At 37.5% G+C, this 23,293-nt stretch overlaps 2 protein-coding genes across 6 annotated transcripts in view; both read right to left on the reverse strand.

Annotated features, from left to right (window-relative positions):
* Positions 1-5,716, reverse strand: part of kcnn4 (potassium intermediate/small conductance calcium-activated channel, subfamily N, member 4) — a 71,504-nt gene extending 65,788 nt beyond the window's left edge. Inside the window, exon 1 of the mRNA XM_036593518.1 lies at positions 5,159-5,716. Within this exon, the coding sequence (XP_036449411.1) occupies positions 5,159-5,452 (294 nt within the window). The 5' untranslated portion in view covers positions 5,453-5,716. The remainder of the gene's footprint in view (positions 1-5,158) is intronic.
* A 6,115-nt stretch (positions 5,717-11,831) lies between these two features.
* si:dkey-79d12.5 (protein BTG3) lies at positions 11,832-23,177 on the reverse strand. Of its 5 annotated transcripts, XR_005008554.1 has the most exons (6): positions 22,975-23,177; positions 16,359-16,538; positions 14,848-14,985; positions 13,775-14,090; positions 12,080-12,621; positions 11,832-11,984 (listed from the first exon to the last, which is right to left on the reverse strand). XR_005008554.1 is itself a non-coding variant. In XM_036593560.1 (5 exons), the coding sequence occupies exons 2-5, from the start codon at positions 16,529-16,531 to the stop codon at positions 12,427-12,429; spliced, it is 822 nt and encodes a 273-aa protein (XP_036449453.1). In that variant the 5' UTR covers positions 16,532-16,535; positions 22,979-23,177; the 3' UTR covers positions 11,839-12,426. The 5 variants fall into 5 exon arrangements, 4 of the variants coding, with proteins under 4 accessions (XP_036449453.1, XP_036449443.1, XP_036449435.1 ...); XM_036593560.1 differs by having other exon boundaries at positions 11,839-12,621; positions 16,359-16,535; positions 22,979-23,177; XM_036593550.1 differs by having other exon boundaries at positions 11,839-12,621; positions 22,979-23,177.
* Positions 23,178-23,293: the final 116 nt, after the last annotated feature.

A 23,293-nucleotide genomic window follows, 5' to 3' on the forward strand; every position in this document is an offset into this window, starting at 1 on the left:
CTTAAGTCAGCCTGTTCTTCATATACAAATTTCTACAACAGTGTCAATGCAGGAAAGCAGCTGCAGCAGATTCAAAGCCGTCCTTTTACACTGAGATGATCCACCTTTAGTTGGAGGAGAGTGTAAGCTAACGAGCGACTGTGAGTAAACATATATATCGTGTACAGTGCAGTGAAATTTATGACGTATGATGGCTCTGAAGCACTGCCCCGAATGTGTTGCCTGCTAAGGTTCCTTTTCGGTTAAAATGCTGCCCAACAAGAGAGGCTTTGAAGGCAGTGACTAGTTAGGCAGCTGCCTTCAGAATGGAACGCACTAACAGAGTCCGTAAACAACAACAACAACAACCAATGAACAGCAACTTAATAAACTGCAAACTGTCAGAAAAGGATACTGTACAGGTCCCCCACAGTACAATGTAAATATACCTTCAAAGGTACAACATGATGCTTAAGGTCTATTTGTGTAGCTTAAATGAGGTACACTACATTTGCTTTCCAGGGGGAATGGTACATATTTGTGCATTTTTATAACGGTTTATGTAGAAAAATAAAGTAAGAATCCTGGAATTAAGGCCTTAAACTGTTCAATACTAGTACTAAAGTAATATGGTATATACTCTTGAAAGTACCATCCCCAGTCACAGTATAGCAGATAGTAATAGAATAGACAGTGCACAGAAACAAGTAGCTGATTGGATGTCAGCCCAAAATGACACCAGTATTTGTTTCTTCTTATTTCTGTCGCTTATTTTTGCAAATGTTGATTTAAAAACAGAAAAACAACAAAAAAAGCAATACCCGCGGTTTTTCTTAGGCTTTTCTGAATGTGGTTCTGCTGTTTTTCTGGTGCATTTCGTTCATTCCACCTTGTTCACAAACCTCAGAAAAACCAAATATCGTGACAAGTATTGGGATGTTATATTTCTGCCCTATCACCCACCCTTGGTCTCTAACCATTTAATTCCTGGCCAAACAATCACAAGGACAAAGGTTTACAACCCCCGCACACACACACACGTGGTTTTGCTAGCAGTGGAGGAGTGCTGTGCAGCCCTCAGGATATCTGGTTTCCTGAGTTAGCCACTGTTCGCTGGACTGCCACTGAAGCCAGCAGATCAGTTTGTGCGCACAAGGTTGAGTTGCACAGAATGCTGAGGGTTGCAGTGGCTGGTCGTTATATCATTGGTCAGATCCCGGCAAGGTCAAGTGACTTTGGCTCGATCTCTTGGCTCTGCGTGGACGTTCCCAATCGCTTTCATAAACAAATCACTTTCGGCACCCGCACGCCACAAGATAAACAACACATTGTGGTAAACCTCGGAAAAACTTCTTTCCTTCCCAAGAGGTTCTGGCTTTTGGCTTTGAAAACACAGCTTAAGTTTCACTATTGGAAGCCTGCACTGGCACTATCAATCAACTTCTCAATTTTCCTCTAGTTAGTTCTGATCTGAGGGCAACTTTAAAGTAGGGCTGTGTCATCTAGCCAGCATAGTTTTCTCTGCCTTAATACAAATCATGAATCACAATCCTATTGATCCCATCAATATTTGAATGAGGTGCAGGCAAAAGACTAAACTACATGGACTAGAGGTTGATACTTGCTTTACATATTATAGGATTATGCTTTTGTACCCCCAATTATAAACTGGACAGGAAAATCTCCAGATGTCAATGAAGAGTGTCGAATGAAGAAATGATTGGAAAAGATCTAAAGTGTTAAATGAAGACCTAAGAAGTGAATGAAGGTCTAAAGTGTTGGAAACAACTTAAATTGGAGAATGAAGATCTAAAATGTATAAAATGAAGGCCTCGAGGGTTGGAAATGACTTGAAGTGTTGAAAGAAGACCTAAAGTGCTTGATAAGGACATAAACTGTTGGAAAAGACATAAAGTGCTGAATGAAGATCTAAAGCAGGGTTGATCTACCACCCTAAACAGTTCCCATCCAACTTGCCTGGCTGTGTTATTCTGATGCTCCTTTAAGGCCTTCATTACCTGGATCAGGTGTGTTTGATTAGGGTTGGAGCTAAACTTTGCAAAGTGGTAGATCTCCAGGACCAGGATTGGCCACCCCTGATCTAAAGTGTTGAATGAATATCTAAAGTGTTGAGTGAAGACCTAGAAAGTGTTGAACGAAAATAAAAAGCGTTGAATGAAGACCTGAAGTGCATAATGAACACTGAAGTCTTGGATGAAGACCTGAGGTGTTGAATGACGACCTAAAATGTTGGATGATGACCAAAAAGTGTTGGGGGAAGACCTAAAACCTGTTGAATTAATATCTTAAATGTTTAATGAAGATCAAAAAAGTGTTGAATGAAGATATAAAGGTTTAATTAAAGACCTAAAGAGTTGAATGAAGAACTAAACTGTTTAATACAGACATAAAGTTTTCACTGAAGACCTAAAGTGTTGCATAAAGACCTGAGGTGTTGCATGAAGACCTAAAGTGTTGAATGAAGATCTAGAAAGTATTGAATGAAAATCTAAGTGTTCAATGAGAATCTAAGTGTTAACTAAAGATGTAAAGTGTTGGAAACAATTTAAAGTTGTGAATGAAGACCTTAAATGTTGAAAGAAGACTTCAAGTGTTGAATGAAGACCTCAAGTGTTGAATGAAGATCTAAAAGTGTTGAATGAAGATCTAAAATGATGGAAACAACTTCAATTGTTGAAAAAAGACCTAAAGTGTTGAATGAAGACCTCAAGTGTTGAATGAAGACCTAAAAGTGTTGAATGAAGATCTAAAAGTGTTGAATGAAGATCTGAAGTGATGGAAACAACTTCAATTGTTGAAAAAAAACCTAAAGTGTTGAATGAAGACCTAAAAAGTGTTGAATGAAGACCTTAAAGTCTAAATTATTATACTAAATTATTTGATAAATACATTGTGTTCAATGAAGACCTAAAGTGGTACATAAAGACCTAAAGTGTTGGATGAACACCTGAAAGTGTTGAATGAAGATAAAATGTGTTAAATGAAGACCTGAAGTGCGGAATGAACAACTAAAGTCGTGGATGAAGACCTTAGGTATTGTATGAAGACCTAAAGTGTTGAAGATCTAAGAAGTGTTGAATGAGGCTCTAAGTGTTGGAAACAACTTAGATTGTTGAAAAAAGACCTACAATGTTTAATGAAGACCTGAAGTGTTTAATAAAAAACTAAACTATTTGATAAAGACATAAATTGTTCAATGAAGACCCTAAAGTGGTGCATAAAGACTTAAAATGATGAATGAAGTCACAAGTCTTGTATAAACACCTGAAGTGTTGAATAAAAAGCTAAAAGTGTTGAATGAAGATCTAAAGTGTTAAACTAAGGTCTACAGTGATGAAAAAGAGTATTGAATAAAGACCTGTGGTTGAATGAAGCACTCATATCCATTCGAGCTGGACCTAAATAAACACTCTGAGAAGGAAATCAACACTGGGGATTGGCTGAAATATCTGCTACAAGTCAATCAGTTTTAGTCCTGTAAAATGAGGACAAAACAACAAAGTATGTTGCCATCTATTATTCTAGGAACAGCCTCAATAGTGCAATTGCTTGGCTCATCAGATGTGCTGTAGAACTGTTTTCATTTCATCAGTTATAGAAAACGAATATAGTCTTAGTCGAAACAAGATGCCATCATTCTTCACCAACATTTACTACGAGTCAGAATGGCTCAGTTTTTTTGGAACGACAAACCTTCTGCTTTAATCACAGCTTGAACCCTGTCTGGCAGTTTCCGCAGGTTTTCAGAGGACACGGTACGTTTCACAGTGGCTTTGAGGTCTGGGGACTGTTTACTAAAAAGTAAAGAACAGCTAACCAAAGAATATTGATTTATTTCCGTTTTAAATAATGTGTTTTCGAATAAGATGTGCCAGCCGAGTAAAATGATGCATTGTTTTTGTTGTTTGTTATTTAAAACACATGAAATAAACAATTGTAATTCCAATTTTTATCTCTGTAATGTATAATACTGTTGTCATAAGAAAACCTTGTATCTCCAAAACTTTACAGGAGAAGGAAAAAACATACTTTACTTTTAATGTAAGTCAATGGAACCAGATGTTTTTCCAAGTCATTTTGGGTCATTTCTGTTGGTCCACTCATCACGAAATTTACACACAATGTAAAGGACAACAAGTATTTTCAAAGCCTGTCAAAAACTGAAAAAAAATAAAAATATATATATATATATATATATATATATATATATAGCAGCGGTATATGTATATACTATGTATATAATAGTATATAATATGTACACATTAGATATAAATTTCATGATGAATGGACCAAAAGAAACGGCTCAAAATGACTTGGAAAAAAGTCTGGTTCCATTGACTTACATTAAAAGTAAAGTATGTTTTTTGGTTCTCTTGTGAAGTTCTCATTTTGGAGATACGAGGTTTAGTTCTGACAACAGCGCTATGTTGACCTGTGCAAAAGTTATGGCCCTATATTTTCTATGCTTTACTATTTCTTTCAAACTTTTGCACCTTTGCGCATGACTACGTGTCATTATTTCACACATCTTCACGATTTCATATATTTTAAATAAGTACTGTGAAATTGCAAAGCTATAAATAAAACTTAAGACGTACACAGAGTTGTAGATCATTCTAAAATGACTGTGAATGAAATCTGTATAGCATCATGAATGAAGTTAAAAATAAACAATAATAACAAGAAGTAAAAAACAGATCAAATCTTAAGGTCGAAAAATGACTAATATACTGTAATGAGTTACAGTATATAGTTTATTACTTGATACATTCTTGCTGTTATCAAATTTCTATACCTCATATTAAAATGACCTTTGTTTATAATATATATATTTTTGAAAGTTTATATATATATATATATATATATATATATATATATATATATATGAATAATTAATATATAAAGCAGTTAATGTATATATATATATATATATATATATATATATATATATATATATATATATACACATACAAACATATATATTAACTGCACACAAAACAACAATGCAATAAACATACAAAGTTGTCATATATTGATAAATTCCACATTCCAAAATATTCCACTGACATTTTGGGATATATTCGGCAGTGTATTCCCCTATTTCGCTCCCCTTTGCGTGTGCGCGTGTTTGGCTTGCGCCCGCGTGCGTGTCTCTTACCGGCTGGTACACCGCTGGGCAGAGCTCCGCGTGCGTAATCATCAGTAGGATACCCAGCATTGCCGCGCCCAGCGCCCACGCGCACAGCCGCCGCTTGTCCTCCAGCAGAAACTTTCTGTCGCGCAGGCGGTACAGGTTGCTGCCCTCGATGGGGCTCACGCGCTTGCCAGGGTGCGAGAGCGACACGGTGATCTCCGCGGGCTCGCCGTTGCGGCTCGCGAGCCCGTCACAGTTCACCGCCAGCCCGTCCGTTTTGGGCTCGGGCGTCCGCGGCTCGCGCGCATTCATCTCCATGCTGCCCTGCCTCCGGCTGGCCCAGCGCGAGAGCGGGACATAGCACGGGGAGCACGCGCGTCCACTATTCGCCCACTGTCCTCAGAACAAACGAACGAGTCGAGGGATGAACGAGCACAAACTGGCGCGTGAGAGCGCACCGTTCAGTGAACTGTCCACTCTGTGTCTGCCTGTGAAGACAGCTGCGGTTTGCATCTGTTCTCGAACCCTCGCGAGCCCTCCGCCAGCTCACGGCTGTCCGCGCGCGCTGAAGTTTAGCGGACTTTCTTCGCTCGCGCTGCTCCGCCTCCCCGCAGCCCTCTTTAAAAACACTCCGGACGGCGGTCGTAGTAAGGGCGCGTTCCAAATCGCTTCCAACTGGAAGGCTAGTGCACTTAGATAGGGCTTTAGTGCGTCAGACATTTTATAGGGGAGTTCGGATTCTCGCGGGAAACTCCGAGGTTTTGAGTCAAACGGAAAGGAAGCCGCCTGCCGTCTTGCTGGATAAAGGGGAATGCCACCGATTTTTCAAAATTTCTCTGTAATTCAGTGTTTGAAATGTAAATAAATACATTCAGAGCGTTTTGACATGAAATAGTTCATTTGCAGAGAAACTTACCGACTTAGATTTCTTTATTTATTAAAATAAATGGATTAAAATGTGCTCTGGTCAAAATCTTTCTCACAAAATACTGTTGTAAAACAATGTCTCAGCTGTCAGGCAGCGTATTAATAATCATTTCAAGTACAATTTTTCTGTGAGGGAGCTTTTAAAGGTGGACGTCTGGTTCCTATCACCACCACTGTGAACCATTCTGATTCAGTAAGTTTCTCTAGAACGGAGCATTTCACACCAAACCACTCTGAATGATTTTGTTTACATCTCAACCAGTTAATTATGCAGCAAATTTGAAAAATGTGGAGTTCTCTTTTAATACTGTTGTCTTATGAAACACGGACTTAGTTGTTTTTTAACAGTGTCCAATGAAACAGCCTCTTAGAAGGCAGCGTTTCCGGACGCTGTCTAATATCGAAGGTCCCTTTAAAGTGGTTTGGTTTGAGACCGGTTTCCAAGGCAACACGCGTCGCAACCCTCCCAAGATACCGAGCATTAACAGCTGTACTTACCGCCACCTGGTGGTCATTTGGGCAAACATCAGCAATTTTTTCCCCGCTTGAGATAGAAAAAGTAGCCACACTGCCCATTTCTCTGTAAAGAAAGTGTTAATAACAGCAATGTAGAGGTGTCTGAATAGGCGAGTGTACGATGCCTTCTTAGGAACCCCCACCCAAACATCCGCACACCTCATATACTTTATAATTCTCTAGTCTTTTCAATAGCTGTAGGTAAACCTAATTGTTAAACGTTGTTGATATGAGCTTAATAGACATTATAAGCAATATAATGCTATTAAATCAGCATAAGTGCAAACAACATAAGGGCTGATTTGAAGTGTTTTTGAGGTTTGAACTGGTGAAAAATATCGATTTTGTTCGTCTAAGCTACATGTTTGCTTTGCATTGTTTAATTGTACAGATTTTTTTTCCACATGAAATCATTTTTTGGTTGAGCTTTTTTAATCTTATAAAGACACTGCGTTTCACATCAGACCACTCTAAATGACTTTGTTTACATCTTAACCATTTAAATACGCAGAACAACAGTGCATTTCCTCTATTAGAAATGTGAGTATGCATGCCTATTTAAATGCACTGTATGTGAATTGCTCTTTGGCCCGCTATGAACTGTAATGCAGAACTATATCTCTAAATCAGGCGCGTGGCTCTTTAACTGCTCCTCAGCAGAATTAGATTTTTAGGTAAAAAAAAATAAATAAATAAAAGTAAAATAATCATTTTTGCAGTAAAATAAAGCTGTGCTGATCGTTCTAATGCAGTTTTAACAAAAAATGGTATTAAACGCTGGAGTATAACGGTAATTCACTGACCTTTAACCCTGAAGGTTGGCGCGCAGACTGCTGGTCACCACAGCAACGCAGACAGTCTCGCCTAGCTAGCAGCTAACGAAACGACAAAGAGACAGATTTAAGATAAACATCGATAATTTGGAGATGAATGGACTTTTTTGCGTTTATAAGCTCTCCAGCTGGTTTCCTGATACGTTTAATCTGCAAAAAAACGGTCAAACACTAAAAAGTCATGAAGCTGAATTCAACTTTTCGTTCGAATTGTCCCGTTCAACCTTAAATGGTGCAGCAGTCACATTCTGGCGCCTCAGGCAGCATTTAAGGTGGAACGGGAAATTCGAAGAAGAAGCTGGTGAATGAGAAGCGACTTCAGCCTCGTAAAAAGTCAAATGTTGAGAGACATTTTACAAGAAACTGATCTACTTTTGTGGAAAAGGTTCCGGCCGGAGATGCGAGAAAAGCAGAGCAAAGTAAGTCTGTGGTTTCGTTTATATTACATTTCTTAGTCTATATTAGTACTTTAGCACATACTGAGACATATTTACAGCCAAGACGGTAAAACGTTACTTAAATAAATTGACATAAAACGCTGTGGCTCCCAAGGTGGTTTGATTTATTGTTGAAAGGACAAAATGGGTCTTGTTAATATTTGGGTTGCCAGCACCTGACCTAAATCATTATCAGTCTATCCCAATAGCATTGGAAATAAATGTAGGCTGTTTCTGTTTCTGTGCCTTTAAGACTGATATTCTGTGTGTAGATAAGCTCTGTTCTGATTGGCTGCCCTGAATTATGCCTCCTTCAAAAAGCAGTCAGGGCTGAAAGACTCCTTATTTAATACAGCTTAACTATAACTTAACGCTTGAATAGGTGGGGCTAAACTGATATATAGGTGGATTTATGTAAAGGTGTTGGTTTTTGTGACATCACAAAAACAGTGAATTCAAAACAGGCTGTTTTAGCAGCTTCTTCTCTTTCTATGGACTGCATGGACTGGGCAGTGAATGGTATGTTTTAAAATTTAAGTCTTTTATTTCAAGAAAGTGAGGGGAATTCAGTCACGATATGGGTCCTTTAACACTTACTGCTCATGGAAAGTCTGCAAAAAAGCTATGGATCATTCTGTCCACTTATAAAGAACCGCAGACACGGAGAGGGCAGTTCTGGCTAGCTGAAAAACCAATTTCAACCTATTATATCTGTATCACATTTAAGTAACTTCAATAAAACTACAAAATGCAACTTACTTCTGAATTTGGAGAGGCATACTGAACTTTGAACATTAATAATTTCCCCCCTTTAAAAAATTCAGGGACAAAAATAATATTAAAATGCACAATGATTAGTATTATTATTAGTATTATTTTAATAAAATATATGCACACAGAGAAATATACAACAATAACACTCAAAACTGTTAGACTGAGGCAAAAACATTCACAGGATTTGCATCACTTGATGCTACTGGTATGTAAAGTAAAAAGTAACCACAAATAAATAGGATTTCCACATTAAAAAGCAAATAAGAATTAAATGTCAGCGAAAGCAGGAAAGCAAGGAACACGTACAATAAAAAAAAAAGCCAAGTTTACAATTCCAGTGTCAAAAGCTATCTACATTTGTAAAGTGCGCCATTTGTGATTATAAAAATAGAAGTTTTTCAGAAAATCAAGATTTGATTTCAGCTCAGATTTTCATATAAAGGTAAGCAATATTCTTTGTAGGCTGGTTAAAAAGCACAGTGGAAAAAAAGCACAATTTTCAAGACAAAGTTGTGATGCAAATATAAATAATTTTGCACTGAAGTATAAGCACAGCACAGAACTAGAACCTGACCGATATATCAGCAGGCCGATGATTTCGATGACTTGTGGTGTTGACAGTTTCAGCCTGTTTTGGTCACGGCATCGCAACCTGCTGACAACAGGTTAACACTTTAGACACTTGTGCCACTGGTGTAAACCAACCCCTTTTTAAATATACAACATACAACAACATGTACAATAACATGAAACATCATAAATAAGACCTTTTTATGCCACTTCTTTTTGGAGGGCATTTCCAAAAGCCCCATACACATCTATGAATGTTTGCATACAGCTGTAAATACTCTGTTAGAAATAAAGGTTCTGTGCAGGTATATTTTTTGTTCATTAAAGTACAAACAATGTAAATGGTCCCACAAAGGTACAACAGTGGTTTTAAGATCCAATTGTGAACCTTAAATGAGTTTTTCCAGGGGAAAAGTTCATATTTTTACCTTTTCATAACCTAATGTTTTGAAACAGAACAATAAAATAAAAAGCCTGGAGACGAGACGGGGCATGTGGAGTCAATACAACTTAGAAAACATGATTTCAGTGGAGTATCGTACAATTATGTTCCCTGACTAAAGGTACTGAGATGTACCCTTGAGGGTACCACCCCAGTGACAAGAGAGATACTGCCCCAGTGACAGGTTAGTACCTTTTTTTCTGAGAGTGTGTGCATGACCTGCACTATTTACAGCTGTACGCAAATGTTTGAACACCGCCAGTTAAATTCATGTTGAAAATAAGTTAAAACATCATCAGCAGGGAACAAACTCAAATCATTTTCTGCAAAATTTCAGTTCAACATATTGGAAAAAAAATAGAACACGCAATAGAAAATGTCTAGATTTGATGTTTTTCCCCCAATATGTTAAATTCACAAAATAAACAGTAATTGTGCCACAAATATAAAGGATGACACCTAAAAATGCAACAAATATGTAATTTGACCAGTTTTATTCATATAGTTATAAAGTGTCAATAAAGCACTGTTTAATTAAAACTACTGAAGTATGAACTTAAAACCTAAAATCCACATTTAAAATCATATCGGCCAATATTATCGGTTACGGAATTTTTAGGCCCTTAATATCAGTATCGGCCCTAAAGCTTTCATATCGGTCAGGCCCTGCACAGAACACAGTGGATTTTGCTGTATATAGCATCATCTACTGGCTTTGAAATGAATGACACTCATGAACAAACTCATAGAAAACGATGCAAGTGAGGATTAGCAAAGACTCAGACGTGATGTCTTTTTCATAGGAATGTAGTCAAATCAGTATCCTGAGAGATGTTTTTGTCACAGTGAAGTGCTAACTATGCTAGACTACTGCTACACTTTCAACAAAGATCACAGTATTTTGAGCCCCCACTCTTGTGATTTAAAACATGAAATCAACTTTGTATAAAGCATCACAGGCACTTATGACACAAAAAAGGACATACCTGAGTCAAGGAAGTGATGACCAGGGAATGTTTGAATAGAGAATGCTTTTCTTTTCTCCTTTTTTTCCCCCCTTTCCCCTTGTCCAGTGATGTTTTTAATCATCAATAAATATATCTACCTGATTTTCTTATAGAAACCACCATTAAATGCAAGTTCTGAGATGTTTTGCTAGTTAAATAGTGATAGGTGACAATCTCTTAATGATTCAAACGTTCACAGAATGGCTTCATAGATGCAATGCTTGCATCAGGTCGTGTGGTCCCTGAATAGAAGATTTGAGCTGCATGTACAGTCTTGTGCAAAAGTTTGGGCACCCCTGATGAAATGACTTGTTTTGCCGATTTTCTAAAATTGCAAATAAGTTCACACATCATCAATTTACCTGAAAATGTAGTGCTACATTTCTGTTTATTTGCTACGACAGCATTTTAGGTCCACTGTTAATAAAGAAACTAAAATAAATAGTAGACTTTATAGTGGACAATAAAGTAGTAATATTTTGAGAAAAAAGTCGTAATATTTCAGGAAAAAAAGTTGCAATATTTCGAGAAAAAAGTCGTAGAATTACGACATTAGAGTGGCATTAATACCATGAAACATCGCAATATTGTGGCCAAAGGCTTTACAAAGGGAAGGCAGCACCTCCTCGTGTTAAATGAGGGGAGTTGAGAAGTTGGTGGAGTTATACTTTCATATCGAATTCACCCATTAAGAAATACTCAGTCTCCCTGTCTCTCCTGGCACATCATCACCAGGCTGTTATTAGTATGAGAAACTGTGTTTATTTAGAATAAAGATCCAGACGGACTCGGAGCGTCTACACGGCTATCGGGGGTACATCTCCATACTATTCAGAGAGGGCATGAAGTTTCACAGACAATGAGAATGATAATCAAAACGATTGATCCACAAGAAGATAGGAGTGTGTAGAACTCCGGCGCCAGTACAGCAACCGAGACCCCAACGCATTACGGCAGCCCCCCTACAGTTAGCCCCCTTTATCCTCCAAATATTATGACTTTTTTTTCTCTAAATATTACGATTTTTTTCTTGAAATATTACGACTTTATTCTCAAAATATGACGACTTTATTCTCGAAGTCTGCTATTTTTATTTTTATTAACAGTGGTCCTAAAATGCCTCATAATTTGCTGAATGTAACATATTGGGGAAAAAAAAACATAAAACATGGCTTTTCTTTTTTCCAGTGGGTTAAATTTAACAAATATACAGTTGTATGTTTAAATTTGCATGGTCAAAATACATGTTTTGTTGATTTTCTAAGTGAAAGTAAGTGAACACATCCTCTACAGGGAACACTTAATCCCTTAAATATTGCATTCAAAATGTGCCATACCATTGCACTGGCCACACTTTGTGTTTTTCTCCCCCACAATATATTAAATTCAACAAATACTCATTAATTGTGCTTTAAAATGTGCTCTCTGTAGAGAACGTGTTAACTTATTTTCACTTGTCATTTGAGCAGAGGTGCACATACTTTTGCACACAACTGTATAAAACTGTGTAGCAGACAATGGGTACTTTATTTTACTTAGAAAATAAACAAAACATGTCATGTGACCAGGGGTGCCTAAACCTTTGCTTAAGACTGTTGTTCAGTATTGCTTGGTTCAGTGAAAGCATCAGTGGTCAATGTTCCCTTTGGATCGAGTGGAAAACCTACATTATATAACAATTCATCATTTACAAGTATTTCATGATAAAATATTGAGAACAGTTGAACATGAGACTCAGAATCTACTAGTTGGTCACCGTACCGATCCCACCCTCATTGGTTTTAGTCTATCCTTTGACGGCGCCCCACGGCTGGAGGGCTGCGTGGGGGACGATGAACTGAGGCGGAGGTTTGGGGAGTACGTAGTAGCCGAGCACAGGGGCTGGTGGAGGGGTACAAATGGTGGTGAGCAGTACTGGGCCTTTCTTCTTGTACTGAGGCCACATTGGTGTCGGGTGGTAGAAGTACTGGAGCCCAGGGAGCTTTAAATAGAAACATACAGTACAATTAGTGATATTAATCCAAAGGCTTTACTTTCCAAAGCTTTCTAGGAATTGTTTGATTGCTTTGATGACTGATTTGGTTGTATTTATCAGCTTTGACAAAATGATTTTATAAATTTAACAGCTTCACTCGCGAAGGAACAACAAAGCTTTTTAAAATTATTGTTTAAATAATTGATTTGTGTTTGACAAAGCAATTTATTTTGTGAATCTGAAGTCTTTTATTTAAAAAAGCCTTTTTTTTGGGACTACTTAGACAGGAGTAGTGTTGCCTGTTGAGGTAGGATACTGTAATTATTACTGCCGTTTCTCAGTGATTTTAGTCCTGTATAATATTAATTTTAAATGAAGAGTTTTGTTACAAAATGCATTAAAAATGACCTTCAAGCATTTTCTTTTTCTTATGATATACATTGTTATGAGTGAGCTTTACACACACACAAAATATCAGTGCTATATTATGATTCATACCACCTTTATTAGAGAAATAAAAATTTATTTTCCATTATACTGTTATTCTTTTCAAAAACTTGTTATATGCAAAATTGCTACAAATGGATATACAGAATTATGGAATAGAAGTCTTTAAAAATGTCATCATTTCTTGTGGAAAGGAAGTTTACACTTTTATGAAGTGGAGGCTCATAGAAGCACTTACTTATATTCTCTATTGCCCAAATCAAGACGATATATGTTATCAACATGTATATGTTAACAAAAATTTATAGCATATATTTGGGATTGACTGAATTGTGAGAAGCTGAAAAAGCAACCAATTTCTAAGACTGAACTTTGGAAGTATGAAAAAATATCCTTGCAAATGTCTTTAAGCAGCTGAAACAGTAACATCTGATATTTTGTTAAGTTCTTGAGGCTTCTCCATAATTTTCTTTTAAATATATGTGTACTGTTTTTTTATGATGCTGAAAAATAAATAACTTGTTCTTGATGTCCATTTTTACTGGAAATTAAACAAATGAAGGGTGGAGTTTTTTGCGCAGTACTATAGATGCCCATTTATCACTTTTCCCAGACTTGTGGAATAGCATGCACTCTAGACAGATGTTTAAGTGTGTGGTTACTGTAAAAACACAGATAAGAACCAAAATTCCCTTGATGTGATGACTCATACCTGAGACTTTGGAATTTTCCGCGGCTTCGGCTCCCTCAGTCTGGGTCTCATTGCAATCACGAAAGCTTTGTTCTCCCCCTTCCTCTCTTCTTCTGGTTTCCCTTTTACTTTCTTCGTCTCGCCGTCTCCCGCCTCCTCCTCTGTGTCGCTGGACACGGCTGAGCCGCAGTCAGAGGAGCTGGCCGAGTGGTAGTCCGAAGTGTCCAGATTCACCGAATCGGAGCTGTCTTGACTGAGACCGGCCTCCTTATCTTCATCCTCCTCCTCTGCCTCGCTGAAACGAGCCACTGTGAAATGCCTGCAGCTCTCACCTGATCTGTTGGACAACATTGTTTCCATTATTACTGTTCTTTGTTATCTTCCTACTTTTTTAAAAAACCTTTAACAGGTTATAGAGGAACAATGTGCTTGTGCTTTTGGATCCGATCGCATGTACAGTTTTCGTACAGCATTCTAACCCATTTTTTTCTCCAAAGGAAATGAATGGGGGGGTGTTGAGAAGTTAAAATCTGCCACCATTGATATGGGCATCTCTCACACTCACACTCACATCACATATACACTCACGTAAATACTAGCACATGTACATACGCACATAGCAACAGCCTAGCAACACCTTCACTACTACCTCAGATATCATAGCAATGGCCTAGCAAAACCTTAGTAACCATTTAGGAAACTGTAGCAACATACTAGCAACATCTTAACAACCACCTGGGATATCATAGCAATGGGCCTGCAACATCTGACCAACCTTTTGAGAAAGTGTAGCAACAGACTAACAACGCCAAAGCAACCACCTGGGATATCCCAGCAACAGCCTAGTAACACCTTAGCAAACACCTGGGATACCGTAGCAGTAGCCTAGCAACACCTTAGAAACCACCTGGGACACTATACTATTAGCTTGGCAATACCTTAACAACCACCTGGGACTCTGTAGCAACAGCCTAGCAACACCTTAGTAACAACTTTGTCAAGCCAACTTTAAGTTCGTTCACGAAAGACTTTATCTTACACTGTAGACGCTGGTGTCTGCTACAAAAGGAGGCCTGTGTGAAGAAGCTACTTACCGAACAGACACCTCCAGCGGATCAATCCATAGTGTGATCTCGCGGGGGAGGCCCAGCTCAGACGGCCTCAGTTCACTTTCCTCACATGCTTGGAGCACTGAATCATCGCATGGCGTGCCTTCATTTATCCTGATGCATCTGTTACGGGGTGAGGGGTGCGAAGAATGATATGACATCCTACAAATCTTCCACTGATTTTTTACATTTCTGCATAATCGTCAAGATGTAAAAAAAAGTAATCCAGAATGGTTTCATGTGAAATGTTTCGTTCTAGAGAAACTTAAAATCAGGAGTGCCAACAGTGGCGGTGATAAGAAATAGACGTCTACTAACTACTACTTATACTACCTCTAAACGTTTTTAGTCCATTATTGGTGGAGGAGTACATGTAATGCATTATAAGACAAAATAGTCCCCAGAGAAAATATTAGTTTACCACTATCAACACTGCATTTCAAAACTTAGAAGATACTGTCTAGGTTATGGATGATTATGGATTATGGATGATGATGGCCACCCACTGCACACCATCATCATGGATAAGAGGAGCAAGTTTAGCGGCAGGTTGCTGTCACAGAGCTGACAGACTCAGGAGATCCTTTGTCCCTATAGCTATTAGGCTCTTCAACTCTTCCCAGTGGGGCCAGAAGAGAGGAGGGAAGAGGATAGATGAGGGCTGAGTCTCTCATGGTAAATCATAGGTTTATTTTATCTGCACATATGGACACCTTACCGTACATATTGCACTTCTGCACATCTTGCACATCTGGACAGGTTTTTTGTATATATTCTTCTTATATTGTGCCACCCTTATTATTATAACTGTGCTGTGTTGTATGATTGCTACTGGATTTCCTCTGGGATCGATCGATCTATCGATCTATCTATCTATCTATCTATCTATCTGTCCGTCCGTCCGTCCGTCCATCCATGCATCTTCACTGGCTGCTTTGGATAGTAAATGACTATACAGTCATGTGCAAAATTTTGGGCGCTCCTGATCAAATGACCTGGTTTGTTGATTTTCCAAGTAAACGTTAAACATCAGAGAGCACTTCTACATATTTTAATGCCCACTTACTGTTAATTTAAATCCAACACGTCAAACATACAAAATTTATGGCACATTCTATATTTTATGTTTTATTTTTACTCCAAATATGTTTTTACTCCAAATATGTTTAACTCATGCATTAAAATTAGCAGAAAAAAAGGCCATATTTAGGTCCTAGTAGAGGCCAAATTTGACCCTGGGCGGTTTAGCATATGACTGTTTTTGTGTTGCAGACTCTGGTTCCTGTCACCACCAGAGTAAAGTTGAGTAGGTTTCCCTTCAATTAACTATTTCACATCAAGCCATTTGGACTGACTGTTTACATCTCATAGAAAAAATCTTAAAAACTGGAGTTCCACTTTAAATTTCTGCTAGTTTTGCAGGCTGGCTGTGTCAACCTGCATGGTGATCTAATGTTGGAGGACAGTTAGAAGCTTCTGTTTCATTGATTAGGTACCTGTATGCCTGACCCTTGTTCGGATTGTCGGGATACCAGTGGTCCGTGTACTTCTTGCACAGGAGCTCTTGTAGTTTAGCAGCAAACAGTTTGGCTTTGGTTTCATCGATGCCTCCTCGCTCCAAGGCAAAGCGTTTCAGGAAGCTGACAGCAGCACTCACTTCTCTCTTCATCTCCCTGCTGGGTGTAAAAATAGCATTAAGGATTCAACTATTTTTTTTATTGCTTGCCATGTTCTCTTTAGATTTTACTTGACAGTTGACAATGATGACAGTGTTGAGAATGCTCATAACAAAGGCTTTATGATTTGAGGAAAACATCTAATTGCGATTTTTGATAAATAATATGACTAGAGACATGATAGTATATGTCAGTTTTGGACTTACCCGAAAAATAATAAAGCAACAATCCCAAAATACTTGACTGGACAAGGTAAACAAGGAAGCCAGTAATTGGGAATTTCAGATTTTTCAATATTTCTGCATAATTCAATCAAGTTTAGATGGGAACAAAGTCATTGTGAACAAGGAGTCACTATGTCCACAATGCCAAAAATGCCATTTTATTTACTATCCAAAATTACCAGTGAACCTATGTCTTCTGAGGTTTTACTATGTTCATGATGGTAAAACAGTGATAAATCTGAAAACATGTACCTTTCCATCATAAATAGATTGGGAAAAAATATGTTTTGGGCCAAAAGCTTATCTCACAACTATTGTAAAACGATATTCAAATAGTGTAATAACTTTCTGTGAGGGAGCTTTGTGGCATTATACTATCAATTGTGAGCCAGTTCTTCTCGTCCAACATCATTGCCTGACCTCACAAATGCTCTTTTGATTGAATGGACACAAATTCCCACTCCAAAACCTTGTGGAAAGCCTTTCCAGAAGAGCGGAGGTTTTTTATTGTGAAGTGTCCTTGTTCAAGTTTTCCATTAACATGTCTTTCATTCTTTCTTTTGTCACAAGGAAGTAGCTGTGTTCTTAAATACGAGTGTGCAGACATCATTTACATGAAGAGCGAACAACATGGAAATCAACACGGATTGCCATGGAAGACAGAGGTCACAAGATTAGAACAAATACAGCATGGCAAGCAATCTGTTCCAGGTTGTTTTGTTTTCTAAATATGTCAATATTACTGGCGACACAACAGACCCGTTCTATCCAGAACAAAACACAGGAATGACTGTATTACAAAATGTTCCAAAGAATTCATTATCCTGCATCAGGCAAGACACCCTATCAACGTCATTCACCAACAGACACAACATTAGATAAGTAAGATTTGTAATTTAAATGATGACTCTGAGGTGCAGGAAGCATTACTGTTAAACAGATAATGGTAACTGAATCATTACCAGGGTTACTGTGCATTCTTAGAACTTAGAATAGGGCTCTTTTTTGTTACTTAGCAGCTTTGTTTATTTTATATACTGGATATGAAGTTTATTTAGCATGTTTGCCTCATAAATTGATCTTTGTAGTGTAGGGACAGATATATATATGCATCTTTAAGACCTGTGGTTTTATCGGTAGAGGAGAAAATACTACAGATATCAAACCGATATTTGGTACAACAAAACCTTGGATGACTAGAACCCAACATGAAACTTAATTTTAACAGCAATACAGGCTGAACTGGTGAATCTGGACACAAACCACCATCATAGTTAGAAAAACAAAAACGTGCTGGAAGAACATGAATAACATGCTGGAAAACCAAATGTGAAAAACATAATAATAACATGCTATATGACAAGAAATATGAAAAAAAAGAATTCTGAGTAGCTTTATGCTCAGTGGTAAAATATTTCGATTATTGAAGACTGAGTTTCAGTTGGTTATTTGAGTTTAAGAAGTGCGACCATTAAGAAGAGACAATCTGTCAGTAAAGCATAGTTTTTCTAAAACTTCAAGTGGTGTAATGGGTGGTATGGCCAAAAATTTATATTATAGTATAATTCAAATTTCTGTCATATTTATGTCATTCAGTCAGTATGCAAAAGTTTGAATACCTTCCATCAAATGACAAATTTTGTTGATTTTCTATGTGAATATATGTCTATAAAATATGTCTTCTACAGGGAAAAACAATACATATGACAAATTTTGTGCAAATTTTAGAGCACAGCTTTTATGTATGGTCTTAATTTAACATATTGGAAAAAATAAAACATAAAATGTGAAACTTCAGCACAAGCCACATTTTAGGATTTTTTTCCACCCAATATGTTAAATCCAGAAGGGTGTTACATTAGCATAAAATTTCACACTGCTATTGTGAAGTGGTTTTAGGTTTAAGAAAAGTGCTAAAATTACACATATTACTATTATTATTATTATGCAAATTAGCCTTGTGGAAGACCCACCCCTTTAAATAAAGCCTTATAAGTTTTGCCAGTTCATCAGGAAATAGCAAGTCATAGACTTTGTTTCTGGTTCGTGACACGCCCAGCTCCTTATCAACTTCCTTTCTGCCTCCGGGACATTTTCAATAGCAAATGTTTTTGTGTTGAATGGCGTGTTCGCTTGCAGTGTTGTGCAACATATTGCAACACCCCCTCAGGCGAGACTGATCCCATTTGACTGCTACAGCTAGATCATAACATATTGGGCACTACAGCTTTTACAAATGAGCTACATTTGGATGCACAAAGCACAATTCCATGTAACTGTTGAACTGATGACCATGTCTGTTTACAAACCAATTTCCAAAACAAACATGGACCGTTCTTAATATAAGAGAGGCACTGTTATTTATCAGGTAGACACCTAAGGCACTAATTCACATATAGTCAAGACACTGCTGTTGTCTTTTGTAGCCTGTAAAACTCTGCATGACAGCCTTTGTTAACAATTACAACTTCAAGGTCCTGACTCAAGAACACTTTGTGTTATCCAACCCCTTGCACTGCAGCAAGCATGTTTACATCAGTCTGAGGCCGCGATGATCAAGTCGCTGCTGATTATCTTGCTGTATCTGCTAATCGCAGTCTGTGTTCTGTTTCAAAATTTGCTTTGAGATTTTGAACTTGAACTTACTAGAATGGTCAAAAGTGAGAGGTGTAAACTTTCCATACTTCAAAATCATGAGTCAGCAGTGAACTTTGTTAAAAGACTTGATACAACCCCTTATAACACCCTAAATACAGCTATGGAGTATGAAAATGTAATATTTCGCTACTGTCACAACAAAATCTCATATCTCCATTTTTGTTGTCTTTCAGTTTTTGACATAATTTAAAAATGCCCGTTGCCCTTTACATTGTGTGTACATTTCATGAAGAATGGACCAAAAAAATGGCCCAAAATTACTTGGAAAACGTCTGGTTCCATTGACTTACATTAAAAGTAAAGAAGGTCTTTTCCTTCTCCTGTAAAGTTACATTTTGGAGATACGAGGTTTGGTAGGAGGTGTATATATACATATATATATATATATATATATATATATATATATATATATATATATATAGATGATATATATCATCAATACTGGTATACCAGTTAACAACATTGATTTTTAGTTTTAGAGCTATTGATAAATAACATTAAAATTAAACTAAAATTAGAGAAATTGATCATTTGCAGGTTGTTTTGAAAGTTAAAAATCAATAGCACATTGCTTCTCTAAAAAAACTAGTTCCTGTCTGGTTAAAGGGGAACCATGACAGGAACCAGACGTCTGATGAGTTTAATACCTCTGAAAGCTCCCTCTCAGAAAGCTATTACATTACATAGTTATAAATATGCTGCCTGATACCCGTGACATTGTTCTGTGATAATCTTGAGATTGAGTGTTGGCCTTGAAGCTTGCTTTTTAAAGTCCATTCATGACAGAGAGATACATGCAGGGTGTCATAAGGCAAAACAGTCCACTAGTTTACATCAAACCATGCTGAATCACCTTGTTTACGTCTCAACCACTGAATTATGCAAGACAGAAATCAGTGGAAATCCTCCTTAATATTTATAATGCTGTATAAACTCCTTTTGGTACAATTTTAAGAGAAACAGAACAGAAGAGACTTCCGTAAGATATTGTTTTAGCACCAGCACTCTGAATTGAAAATTGTAGTTCTTTAGCTTTATTAATATTTATAATATATTGAATATTTAAGTACACCTGCCTTATGACATTATAAGGCTTATTATCCAGTAACTACATTGACTACAATGTAAACTGGCAGACTTATTCTATAATATTTAATATATTGTTACTGTTGGAACAAAACTTTGTATCTTCAAAAAGGTAAATTTACAAGCGAAAAAAAAATGTTCTTAACTTTTAATATAAGTTAAATAATTTTGGAGCATTTCTATTGACCGATTCATCATGAAATTTTGGCACAACGCCAAGGGCAAAAAAGGAAAAATGGCAAAAATGGAGATAAAAGGTTTTGTCCCAACATTTGTTTCATGTTTCTTTTAATATTTAAGTTGAATGAACTGCTTAAATGCCCAAGGCCTGCCAGCGGATCCAAACCTCTATTACACACCTCTATAAATTAAGAATAACTCGGCAAGTTTGCATGGTAGTTCATGTTGTTACTGGATAATAAGCCTGAGAATGCAATAAAGATTGGATTTTAAAGAGTTAACTTAAATCGAATGTGATACATAGACTTTACAATACACAGTACTTCTGAATGCATGACTTGCTTTGAGTCCACACCAGCCAGACATTTGAGAACAACTGTTAGCAGCTGCTCTAAATGATGTAATATTGCAGTAACACCCTGAAAGTGTATGCAAGCGTCAGTCCTCAGTCAGAGAACAGCCTTGAATGACACCATCATGACTCACAAGTCTGCACCTGAAATGTTATGCAAAAAAGTCTAAGAACAGGAAGAAAGAAAACAGGCTGACAACTTTGATCATGCATTTCACATTGCAGGAGGCCAGTGTAGCAAGTGCATGTCATTCCATTGAAGAGTTAAGACAGCTGTGACCTCAGGATTTGAGGGGCTACTTTCCAAAACCATGGAAAGTAGTAGATTTACTCAGGTTCATGTGCTTCATTAAACATTTTTGATGTGTAATGCTAGGATTTTTTCCAGTGCTAACACTTTTGCTTCTACTCAAGTATATTTGTGAGACAAAAACTTTCTAGTCAGTAATATTTTAGTCAATAACACTGAGGTAATTTAGCTCCAGGACTGCTTTGCTAATGCTCACATCTCACCGTTGAGCTTTCGCATTGTATTTTAGACCAAATGGATCCCCAAAAATGGAATAATAACAGTGCTTGACAAACTTCAGTTCCTATGCTGATAAATGGTGGATGTACTTAGACGTTCCAGTTCAGCTTGTCACCGAAAGAGTTTTCTTCACTGGTACCTTTGTACTTAAGTTGGTTTCTGGCGGCTACTTTTACTCATTATTTCACTGAAATAACTTTACTTGAGGATGTTTAGGCTACTGTACTCTGTTCCATGTACTTAAGTACATTTGGATGGATTTCTACTTTTCCAATGCTAGGATTTTCCAATGCTAACAACAATCAACTCAAGTATATTTGTGAGGAAAATAATTCATATTTTTGTCATTTTCTTTGTTTTATTTCATCCTTTTTCATTGGTTTAGATCCTGGACTGCTTTGCTAATGCTCAGCTCTCAACTTTGAGCCTTTTTCATTTTAGTTTTTGACCAAAAGAATCCAAAAAAGAGGAAAAATAGCATGACAGACCTCAGTTTCTATGCTGATAGGTGCTACATGCTATGAAGTTGCAGTGTCTTTTTTCACCCGGTACTTTTTGAACTCAGGTTTCTGGAGGCCACTTTTACTTCTACTGTTCAGTAAAGTTCACTGAGGTAAAAGTTATTTTTCTGACCCATCTTTGTGGCTAATATATCATTCTGCTTTCAACTCTATTCCTCATTTCTCGTTATGGCTCTGACACAAAGACGTGAGGAAAACGAACACATGGTGCTTCAGCTACAGCCGCTACATGTGGCTACAGCAGCTGTGGAGGAATTCACTGAATGTGGGTTCTAACTTGACAAATATCGAGTAGACTATAGTTTTTGGTGAAGACATGTATGAATATTCTTCAAAACCATATGTGTCTTTTGAAGAAAGGTAAAAGAAGACCTATCATTGTTTCACGCTTCTTTGTGTTTGACTCCGTCCACACACTTTCCGCCAAGTCAGAGGAAATTCCCTTAAAGGAATCACCCAAATGTAGACAGAAAATTTCGACTGAATGGGACTTCGGCTGTTTTTTGTGTGGTCTGTCGATTTCTATAGCAGGACAAACTAAAGAAATTCCTCGTTTTCTTCTTTTCTTCCCATTTTTATATTATTCTGCTTACCTTCTGTCACTTTAACTGGAGTCTTAATTATGTATGGAGGTTCCAGTTACAGCAGCCAAATCAACTGTATTAATTTATAGAACTGACGTGGACTTGGCTATGTGAGTATACACGAGGTCCCACAGTCCAGCCTAACTCAGACTGACTTACACACTTTCTGTGATTGACAGATTTCTTACATAATTACTTTTTTAGCCTGAATGGACTCAGCTTTGTCAATTCAGTAATCCATTCTCACTTATTTAACACTTAATCTAGGCTATTTTACTTTGAACCAAAGTGACTTAACTCACCTACAGCACTCGTCCGTCTTTAGTGTTAAATCCCAGCTGTTTTGATGCCTGTCGTTCCCCCTCCAACTCTTCAGATACCTGAAATCTTATTATTCGACGCTGTTTCCTCGTCTACAGTCCACGCTTCGCCTTCCGTGTCGGCTCGTATTGAGCAAAGTTGGTCATTACTTTCCCGTCAGTAATTAACATGTGACTCACTTCCTTGTGCGGGTTTCTGAACAACGTGGTATTTGTACCCACCCATTTTGGGGGTGAAGCCCCGCCCACTTGCGCAGGGATTGGCTGGTAGCTCACACTCGCAAGCCGATTGGCGAAACTC

This window comes from Colossoma macropomum, unplaced genomic scaffold, assembly GCF_904425465.1.
Source record: "Colossoma macropomum unplaced genomic scaffold, Colossoma_macropomum, whole genome shotgun sequence".
NCBI lineage: Eukaryota > Metazoa > Chordata > Actinopteri > Characiformes > Serrasalmidae > Colossoma > Colossoma macropomum.

Excerpts from the sequence above, each read along its gene's own strand:
- si:dkey-79d12.5 (XM_036593560.1), bottom strand. The coding sequence starts at position 16,531 with ATGAAGAGAGAAGTGAGTGCTGCTGTCAGCTTCCTGAAACGCTTTGCC. Across the intron at positions 14,986-16,358 it reads AACAAGGGTCAGGCATACAG|ATGCATCAGGATAAATGAAG; the intron begins GTACCTAATCAA and ends ACCCCGTAACAG. Across the intron at positions 14,091-14,847 it reads CCGCTGGAGGTGTCTGTTCG|ATCAGGTGAGAGCTGCAGGC; the intron begins GTAAGTAGCTTC and ends GTTGTCCAACAG.